This window comes from Topomyia yanbarensis, unplaced genomic scaffold (genome assembly GCF_030247195.1).
Source record: "Topomyia yanbarensis strain Yona2022 unplaced genomic scaffold, ASM3024719v1 HiC_scaffold_492, whole genome shotgun sequence".
NCBI lineage: Eukaryota > Metazoa > Arthropoda > Insecta > Diptera > Culicidae > Topomyia > Topomyia yanbarensis.
The window spans coordinates 1-11021 of NW_026683705.1; the positions used below are offsets into that span (position 1 = coordinate 1).

General features: G+C 39.6%; 1 protein-coding gene across 1 annotated transcript; it reads left to right on the forward strand.

Moving 5' to 3' along the window:
- Positions 1–6446: 6446 nt before the first annotated feature.
- LOC131695690 (uncharacterized protein K02A2.6-like) lies at positions 6447–10479 on the forward strand. The gene is made up of 2 exons (XM_058984182.1): positions 6447–9057; positions 9215–10479. The coding sequence occupies exons 1-2, from the start codon at positions 6447–6449 to the stop codon at positions 10477–10479; spliced, it is 3876 nt and encodes a 1291-aa protein (XP_058840165.1).
- The last annotated feature ends 542 nt before the right edge of the window (positions 10480–11021 follow it).

Consider the following 11021-nt stretch of genomic DNA (forward strand, 5'->3'; position numbering starts at 1 on the left):
CATGCTGCCGGTATATTTATGGCGTTTTCGTTTTTTCTTGGTGCTACACCGGTGTAGTGCAAAGAAAGAGATAGACTGATTACTCCCAAGTTTGAATGAGTGTAGCACCGACTACACCGGTGTAGTGCACTGTCAAAAACGAATATGCCATTATTATAAACTGATAGTTTTTCTCATACCCCCCAGCATGAATTTATACATATGCCCCAATATGACTGTCATATTCTTCAGCTTTCCCATGCGACTTTTATGAGAGATGATCAGTTGATACGATTTGTGAACTAGTGAGGAAAGAATTGACGATCGTATGAGTGATGTTACGGTCATTAAATGTTTACTACCACTGGTCAAAAAATATACTGAAACTACTCTAGGGTTTACACAGTACCGTATAATAAGCGTTTCGTGGATGACAGCACAGTATGGTCTTCTGGGGCACGGAAATGATGTGAGCTTCGTTTATTGTTTTTCCTCTAAAAATGAATTTGAAGCAAGGTTACGGGAATAAAAAAGCAACGTATGTGTCGGTATCGATGTCATCAGGATAGGCAGTTGATAAATTAGCTCTTGTTTTGTCGGATTCAAAAGATCTGTCTAGGTTTCTATTATCTTAAGGATCTGCTGAATGCTTTTAGTTAGGGTCAAACATATATGTATTGAGTAAAGTACGTTGCCGATCTTCTTATGCTACCCGTGTGGCATTGGGAAACACACGCGTGCTCAGCATGTTTGTTACGGAATGGTTCAATGCTAATGTTGAGGTATGTAATTTATACATGATAGGGGATGCGTATAGCACATTGCTGTTACAATTACTTTGATGAAAACTGAGGGCATTTTCAACCCATTATACGTCTACGTTCCAAATACCACGACTGCGGTGGAACTTTTGTTGCTCTTGATATTCACTTCTCTCGGAAAAAAACACTTGATTTTTGAGGAGAAAGAAACATATCCGCTTTCTGTAAAAAATACATAGAAGTGCCGACAACCGACCAGATCCGGTAACCGATCACTTTCCCCTACCTGTTGCATTCTTTATAATAATGATGTAAGGAATCAAAATTTCTCCCTATGTACAAAAATAATGTCAAAGCACTGTTATCCACTTACCATTCCTCACTCGTCCCCCTATCTCTTCACCAACGTGTTCGTGGCAACTGTCACAACTCACATCTATCCTGCTATTTCCATATTTCTAAGATGTGTCATAAGACCTTTAACTAATCTGAAATATTTGTTAGTGTCCAAGCTAATTTAATGTTGCGATTTTTTGTTTTCTGTTTTCCTATGAATAGTTTTCCATTTTAATGTAGAACAGAGCCACATGCGGAAACAAACTTAATAATACATTCTAGTCGAAAAAGAAAATATTTGTAGTCCTGACAAAATTTACAAAATATTTGTATTATGAAAAAACTATAACTAATTTATGTTGAATACCTGCTTTCCTATGAAGATGGGGGAGCTATTCCTTCGAAACGTTGCACTAAGGAGAGCCATATGACAAAAAAACCGAAAACTATGCCAACTCCAATTTATTTCAATTCCATACTGAGTGTAATTAATGAAATCTTTGGGGATTTCAAAAAGGGTAATATGGTTGCTAGAAGACGAAAATTTTGAAAAGAGACACCCATCGTGCATTTTAAGCTTTTCGTACTTCTACTGAATTTTAATTGAAACATATGTTAAAAATATGTCATTTAAAAATTAAGAATAGGGGAACATGGGGAGACTTGACCAGGTTATCAGCTAAACCAATCCTTTCAAAGTCACTGAGACATAATGTGAAAAGGTATTGTGCGTGTTCATGATTTTTTGCAGAGTTTTTAATATACTTTTTCAATAGTTTTAAAAGTTTTTATATTATCGACCCACCCGCAGTTGGGAGACTTGATCAAGAGAATTTTGAAAAATCAGAACAAAACATAATGACATAAAACATACTGTAATACTTTTTTCCATATTGTTGAGATCCATAGGTAGCACTAAAAATATAAAAGAGTTGCATTTTATAAATTTCGACTGTTTTCAATGCATTTCCTTTTTAGGATTAACTGTACTGCTTACATTGCATGTTCCCACGTCACTAAATTAGCCACATTACTGCTAACTTTGTTTACTAGCACTAAAAGATATGGACTGATTTTTGTTGTGGAATTTTTTGCGACGTGATTAACTTTAACAGTAGATACCACAGCATAGTAAATATCAGAATTTTTTTTATCTTTCTTCAGCTTATTGCCACTTGTTCAAGTCTCCCCATATAATTTTGGACAAGTCTCGCCAACATTAGTTATTGCGTCCAATGAAGTGCAAATTTTTGGTAATCACTATTTCAATGTTCCGTAAAATTATTTCAATAGTTCATAAAGAACAAAAAAATGTATGAGTGCTTTAAAAGTTATGATTAGTCGAGTTGATATGTCCATACAAAGTTTGATAAAAAATTAGATTATTTAACGCAAATTTATTAACTATGGAATATTTTCTATAAGGAAAGGATTTTGCATTCCAAACTTTTAAAATTACCTTAAGGGATCGACACAACTATAAAAATACTTTTGAAAAAATTTTAGGAACCCAACAGCATATAATAGAATTCTGCGCTTGGTCAAGTCTCCCCATATTCCCCTACCTGTTTTGTGATAATATTATTGAAAATGCATATTCATTGTATTGGAATGCACTTTTATGAAAAATAACGGATAAAATTTCAAAAATATCAGTTTGCAAGTTTAATGATGCTTTTAATTTATAGCGATGGTTTCAATAGCCCAAATTTGCCTTATGCTAAGAACGCTTCAATTGAAGCTTCAATGCCAGAATTGATAGAGAGGCATTGGATAATTCAGTAGACGTTTCGTTTGAGTGCTCCGTATTCGACGCAAATTTGCGATGATTAAAATCAGAGTTTATGCATTGGACAGATAGTTGATCTTACTGAATTTTTGCCATGCATATTACTGATTTGGCACTGATTTGTACTGAAAACCCCAATATACATTTTCCATGATGAATGTGACTAAAAGCATAAGTATAAGCATAAGAGATCGCCCGTAGTTGCTACTCCGTTATTGACCAGAACCAAATTAGGTAGCAAAATGTTCATTGGAACAACCTGTTTGGGAATAACATGATGAGCCACATTGTACAATCTATTCTGATCCCTGTATGCTGATCAATACCGACGCCGGCCACCTTCGAAAGCAGATCATCTAGTAAAGGAAGGAATGTTAGTCCGATACATGTTGCTACTAGAAACCGAGGAATCCTCTGCATCTCCACATGTATCACGGGAAGGGAGAGTTGTTAGTAAGTGTGCCGATAGCGTTATCATGTAATAATTGCTCTGGGCAGCCGGCTGCCGAGAATTTGGGAAATTTATCATTTGTTGTATTCATACGATTAGCAAAATAAGCAACTTAAAATCCGGATAGCTGGCTATAAGGAGCACTGCTTATATTTTTAAATAATATTCAATCACGCGACAATTTTTTTCGTAGTTTCTTTCGTGTCGGTGCTGATTTTACCTGGCGATTGAGGAATCTTACACAAATGAGGAATCTTATACAGAAGGTTCATCAGACTCTTCAATAGGTGTCACGCAGTTGGTGATTTGGAAGGGAATAGGGTCTAGCATTCGCTCCAAGCAAGCGATGCGACCTGTAAAGCATAGTTTATTAGGTAGTAGTTTAGTTAGTTTTCGAGAACACGATCGCTCGACAAAGAAGTTCTTGTTTAGTTTTTGGTTCTTTTCAAACTCTGGGTAGCCGGCTACCGATAGTATCCTATGTTTTCTAAACAAAAGCAATTTCAACTCCACACAGCCGATCGTGGGAGTATTGCCTAGAAAAGCTAATCTTATCTGCGTAATGGGCCGGATCACTATTTATTGCGACATTATTTGGACTAATTTCGCTATTCCTTCTCTACGATATATTTTTGGGTTGCAAACTACCGAGTGATAACACGCTATACAGACAAAGAGTTATGATAGCTCGAGATGTTATAAATCAACGAAAGTATTTCCTACTTTCCGTATCGGATTGTTTGTGAAATACACGTATACGAACGATTATAACGAGGATCGTTAACTTGATGCACGGGCTTGTTACCAATAACGGAACTTGAAATTAGATTCATTAAAACAGATGCGGCGAATTTTCAGTACGTATTGACCCGCGATCATCGATACCAGTCAAATCAAAGTCCCATTGGAGCTGACCTCCGAACAACTGTTCATTTTTACGGTATTGTCTTCTCGGCTAGATTCGTCGGCAGAAGACCGACTGCACCTAGTCGTCGCCGGTATAAGGACTAGGGTTGTGGTACCGGTAATACCGGTACCGAAAATCCCGGGAATACCGACCCGTCATTGGTACCGTAATACCGGTACTGATCAAAAGCCAGTACCGGTATTTTCGGTATCATGCAAATTTTTTTATGAAATATATGGACCCGTTTCCAAATATCGGTCTGCATTGTGGCTTTTAATTATATTGAATTATCTTCTACATAAATCGTTCAGCTTACGGTTTTGTTGGGAAATGAGGTGGGGCCATCACAACCCTCCTGCAACTTGACGTTTAGCCTAAGTTGCTTGAAACCACCGTGTTTCGAATGATGTCGCCACCATAGAACACCATCCACTAATTGCGATACTGTAAATTTCTATGCGAGAAAATAATTTCGTGAGGTCTTTTACGAACTTGTTTTCTTTATTTACATTCGGAAGAGATAATCAAGATGATCATTTCAAAACAGCGTAATAATTTAGGATAAATACAAACAAGTTAAGGATTACAAATTGTGCCGAATGTAAAATAAAAAATGCATGATTTGATTTGAGTGCGCTTCTAGTGTGAACTTTTTCCTCTCCCATTGCCCTTGAAATATCTTTCGCATATGACAATTATCGAAAGTTTGTCGTTAATCTTTAAATACATTTAGCTTTGTGATTATCATTTTTCACTTCGCATTTAACAAAGGCAGGATTGACTTCGACTGTTTATTTCTGACAGTATAGCATCTAACTGATAGGTGCTGCGACATGTACGGTGCAAAGGTTTCCATTTTTTATCAGAGAGGGAGCAAAACAGTCCAGTATCATTGTGTGTGTTTTTTACATTGCAATACAAATATTACTACCTAATACCTTAAGACTAAATAAAGGTGCTCACTAACTAGTATAAGCACCGCTTGTTTGTATGCTGATGATTCCAAAAAATCATGAATCATTTAAAAATAATGCATCGGAATAAAGATGCATTTTTATAACAAAACAACACCAAACGCCCAAAAAGTCTTCAAAAATGAAATATCGAAAGTAAAAAAAATTGAACAAGAAAATTTTTACTGTGAACAAGTTTACGCTTTTTTTTAGAAATTGTTCTTGAATAAAAATTGACCCGCCATTTTAGACCCACAGACCCAAATAAAGTGGTTTCAACGATTTGTATAGGGGCTGTCAAGTTGTTCCCCCTCTGGGCCATCATCATAATAATTCTAGAGGCTAAACATTACTAACTCCTGTTATACTGAACGATATGTTTAAATTCCTACAGTATTTGGTCGAAATAAAATTTCAACTAGCTTCTACTAAATTTCACATAAGGCACGTAAAAATTTGTTTTGATTTTTTATTAGTGACCTTCTGATTGGTTCCAATTATTTACTGGGTGGCGCGTAATAAGACTGTGGCCAAAGTCATGTCTGTATTTGGTTTGCGCTTAAATCTATATCTATAAAAGAACGAACAACGATTTAGTAGCTTATAATTTGAGATTTGGTGAACTACTTCGAATGGCGCGATTCGTATTTTTTGGTGATCGGAAAAGTCAGCAAAACTCCATAGTTAACAGGAAATTAGGAGCCTTATTTTGCATGAAAGCCAGTAGCAATTTACAACAAAACGATAGTCGAGAGGAAATGCGACCAATGTACACGGATTTACATTCCCATTCCGATTTACTGTTGATAGACTTTTTTACATTTACCATCTGTTGAAGTCGACGAAGGTGGCACCGCTTAGCAGTTATTGAATTCAAAGTGGTCTAGAAAAGAAGGTACTGCATTCGAAAAATACCTTCTGCTGCAATTAGACATCAGTTTGAGCATTCAATTTCACTTTAAAACGTTTCTCGAATCTTTTGAAAAAACTATTCGAGTACCGGTATTGTTATAGGAACTGAACATGAACTGTCACACCTTTTATTTTATATCATCTTGATCGATAATATGTTAACACAGATCTCTTTGAATAAAGCTTCCATTCAATGCATAGCCAGCACACGAGACGCTCTTCTTTAAACATGGTGTCAGAACAACCGAACAAAAAAAAGTGCCTACGAACCTAGTTGAATTGAAAAAAACGAATAACAGTGAAATATTCCGTCGCGAAAATCAAAACATTTCATTTGGAAAGAGTTACGAAGGTCATAATGGCCCAACCCCAGCCGGAGTTAGCAGCGGGAAACCCGATTGTCATCAACAGCAGTATTCCGTTTCCAGAGTCACTCAAGCTGGACGGAAATTTGCGGGAAAACGTAGAGCTGTGGAAGGATGCCTTCGAAACATACATAATAGCGTCAGGAGTAGAAGGACTGTCGGAGCGTGTAAAAATTGCCACATTCAAATCGGCGTTGGGACCCGATGCAAGAAAGATATTTAATTTATGGCCGCTGGATGAAGGGGAACGTAACACCGTAGCCGCATGCCTGGAATCTTTGTCCACACACCTGATTCCACAGAAAAACGTCAAGTTGGCTCGATATGAATTCAACCAGTGTCGCCAAGAGCCAGAGGACAGTAGTGGAAATGCGGAAAATATGACTAGTTTCATCAACCGAGCAAGAGCTTTGGTGAAAGACTGCCAATACGGAAATCTTGAAGATGAGATGCTTCGGGACAAGATCATCACCGGAATTCGCGACATGCATTTGAAAAAGAAAATGATCGAGACAGACAACCTTACATCGGCTAGAGTGATCGAAATGTGCCGAGCTGAGGAAGCAACGAGAGCTGAAATGGAGCGAAACCAGTGGCTCGAAACATTACAGCCACAATCGCTAAACAATATTACAGGAGGATATAAGCTTAACAAACGTTGTTCATTTTGCGGAAGGGCCTACCACAAAAATTTGCAGGAATGCCCTGCACGCGGCGCTAGCTGCAATTATTGTGGGGTAAAAAATCACTACGAAGCAGTATGTAAGAAGAAAAAAGAAGAAAGCAAACAATCTAACTTCACGGACACATGCAAAAAGCGAAACAGGAAAAAAGTAAATACTGTCGAAGAAACGGAGCAACTTAGCGAATCGCAGGAGAGTGAGAGCGATCAGGAATCGGTTACAATGTGCCAATACCTGTATAGTCTGAAGCAAAAGGACGATACGTTGCTGAAAACAAATTTAACCTTTTTGGATGCGAATAAAGGCGAACGCCTAGTGCAGTGCATTCTCGACTCGGGAGCTACATGTAACGTCATAGGAGCGAGTAACGCAAAGAAAATTATCGGTGACCAGCGGCTCCGTTTGGACAATCAACATGCGATCCTAAAAGTGTTCGGCGGTGGAAGAATTCGTTCTCTGGGCAGAACAACAATAGACTGCGTCCACAATGGAGTACACTATAAGGCAATTTTCCACGTCGTTGACTTCGAGCAAATGCCTTTGCTATCAATGAAGACATGTTTACAACTCAAGCTGATCCAATTTTGTTTTTCCGTGATAGACGATCAAAGATTAGCAGCAAAGCAAATTTTGAACAAATTTTCGGGAGTCTTTGTCGGTCTTGGAAAATTGGAAGGACGTTTACATTTGGATGTAGATAAAACAATTCAACCCGTTGTACAGCAGCCACGTCGTATCGCGGTGACTCTGAGGGAAGAACTACGCCAGGAATTGGAAAGGCTAGAAAAATTAGGAGTAATCGCCGAAGAAAAACGTCACACTGACTGGGTAAGTAACCTAGTACTGGTTAAACGAAGTAACAAGCTACGTGTATGCATCGACCCCGTCATGCTCAACAAAGCTTTGGAGAGACCACACTTTCAGATGCCTACTCTAGACGAACTATTACCTGAGTTAGCAAACGCCAAGGTCTTTACAACTGTCGACGCGAAGTCAGGCTTTTGGCAGATTGAACTGGATGAAGAAAGCTCAAAATTAACCACGCCCTTTGGACGTTACCGGTGGTTACGGATGCCGATGGGTATAGCTCCAGCACCTGAGGTATTCCAGCTCAGGGCTAACGAAATCATTCATGGCCTCCGAAACGTTAAAGCGTTAATGGATGATTTCATGATTTTTGGTTGCGGAGAAACTATGACCGAAGCCATGATTGATCATAATAGAAACTTGGAGGCTTTTCTTGAAAGAATGAGCGAGAGAAATATGAGATTAAACCCGGATAAGATTAAACTCTGCCAGGAAACCGTAAAATATTTTGGACATATTCTCACGTCAAGCGGGGTGAAACCAGATCCGGACAAAACAAACAGCATTCTGAATATACCTCAACCGAAAGATGTCGCAGCAATCCAACGCTTTCTGGGTATGGTCACCTACCTGGCACACTACCTACCAAGTATTTCTACCGTCGCAGAACCCCTACGTCGCCTAACGATCAAAGATCAGCCCTGGATTTGGTCCCGTGAGCAGAATGTAGCTTTTGAACGACTTAAGCAAATGGTTTCAACGGCGCCAGTATTACGATACTTCGATGTTGCAAAAAATACAGCTATCCAATGTGACAGTAGCAGCGTAGGATTAGGAGCTGTTCTCCTCCAAGATGGACATCCAGTCGTTTACGCGTCTAAGACCCTGACGGCCACTGAACGTCGTTATGCACAAATCGAGAAGGAAACACTAGCTATCCTTTTTGCTTGTCGAAAATTTGAAATGTACATACTCGGCCGCCCAGTTACGGTTCAAACCGATCACCAACCTTTGATCAAAATTTTTGAAAAGCCTTTGGTAGAAGCACCTCTACGGATCCAACGGATGCTACTTGGACTTCAGCGTTATAAAATTCTCTTGCGGTTCACCCCAGGTAAGCAAGTGATTATTGCAGACATGCTATCCCGTGCGGCAACGAACGAAAATGACGACACATGTCGGGAGATTTATGACATTTACTTCACCGAGACGGAACAGCTTTGTGTTTTAGATTACCTCCCTATTTCGGACACTCTTATCGATAACATCAGGGTGGAACCACAAGCAGACCCTGAAAATCATACGCTATATCATCGATGGGTGGCCGGAGAAGTATGATGAAGTCCCTGCATCCATCCAGATCTATTGGAAGTACAAAGACGAATTAAGCACTCACAACGGAATGGTGCTGCGGAATGATCGTATCCTTATCCCACGCAGCCTTCGAATGCGAACTTTGGAGAAGCTCCACCAATGTCACTCTGGAGTTGAAGCAACAACTAAACTAGCTCGAGATACTTTTTTTTGGCCTGGAATTACTGACCAGATCCGGCAGCGTATCCAACATTGCGACGTTTGCAATAAGTTCTCAGCAAACCAGCAAAACCAACCAATGCAAACTCACCAAATTCCTTTGTACCCGTATCAAAAGGTTTCTATGGACATCTTCGAATGCGAACTGAATGGTCACAAGTCAGTGTATCTGATCACCGTCGACCATTATTCCGATTATTTCGAAATAGACGAGTTGCAGACTCAAACCGCAGCTGCAGTCATCAAAATATGCAAACGAAACTTTGCCAGAAATGGCAAGCCACAAGAAATCAGTACGGATGGAGGTCCGCAGTTCATGAGCGAGGAATTTTTCATTTTCGCCAAAGATTGGGGTTTCAAACACAGCGTTTCTGCGCCATACCACCAACAAGCCAATGGGAAGGCAGAGTCGGCGGTGAAAATCGCTAAAATGTTACTGAAAAAAGCTAACGAGTCCAAACAAGATTTTTGGGAGCTGCTTTTACAGTGGCGCAACATACCGAACAAGATGGGTAGTTCACCAGTCCAGCGTCTGTTTAACCGGCGAACGCGTTGTGGAATACCGATGACTGAAAGAAAATATATGCCGAAAATAGAGGAGAACGTTTCTGAGAAAATTTACCGAAATCGTCAGCATACTAAATTCTACTACGATCGAACGGCACGAACTCTTCCAGATCTTGAAGCTGGGCAACACGTTTTTGTGAAACTTAAGCCGGGAAACAAAGAATGGATTCGAGGAACAGTGATCAATCCTGTTACAGATCGTTCAACAGTCGTAGCCGTAGGTGATCAAGAATATCGTCGAGATAATACCATGATCAGACCAGCGAATACAGCAGTAAATATCTCAGCGAATAAAATCAAAGAAGAACACACATCAGCAGTACCGGATGGCCAACAACGGACACCAACGGTCAGCGATCCGATTACTTCGGTATCTACTCGTCCAAGTCGTGTTATCCAGGTTCCCACCAGATATCAAGATTATGAAATGTATTAATAACGACATGTCATGGAAGAAAAAGGAGATGTTATAGGAACTGAACATGAACTGTCACACCTTTTATTTTATATCATCTTGATCGATAATATGTTAACACAGATCTCTTTGAATAAAGCTTCCATTCAATGCATAGCCAGCACACGAGACGCTCTTCTTAAAACAGGTACTTTACCGGTACTACCGGTACTGGGGGCTTCACTACCGCAGTACCGGTTCTCGCCAAAATGGGTCGGTACTGCGAACCCTAATAAGGACCAAATGTTATCAATAGACCTGGACTCGCGTGGGGGCATGAGATAGAATTGAAAGCTAACCAATGAACATGACAGCAAAACACTTATTCTTCGTGCTGACATAACTGAAGGTAATTGCCAACCGGTCCCGATCCCTCTCGCGAACTGTCAACTCTCAATACCCATACATGATTGAAGTCATCATTCCACTGAAACAAGGCTATGTGTTTTCCCTAAGCACGTTGAATGCTCTGGGGATCGGTTCCCCCTGTTGGCAAAACAAACCCTAAACAAACACATAAATTA

Coding starts and splice junctions, on each gene's coding strand:
- LOC131695690 (XM_058984182.1), top strand. CDS start 6,447: ATGGCCCAACCCCAGCCGGAGTTAGCAGCGGGAAACCCGATTGTCATC. Junction 9,058..9,214: donor TCTCTTGCGGTTCACCCCAG/GTAAGCAAGTGA, acceptor CGATAACATCAG/GGTGGAACCACAAGCAGACC.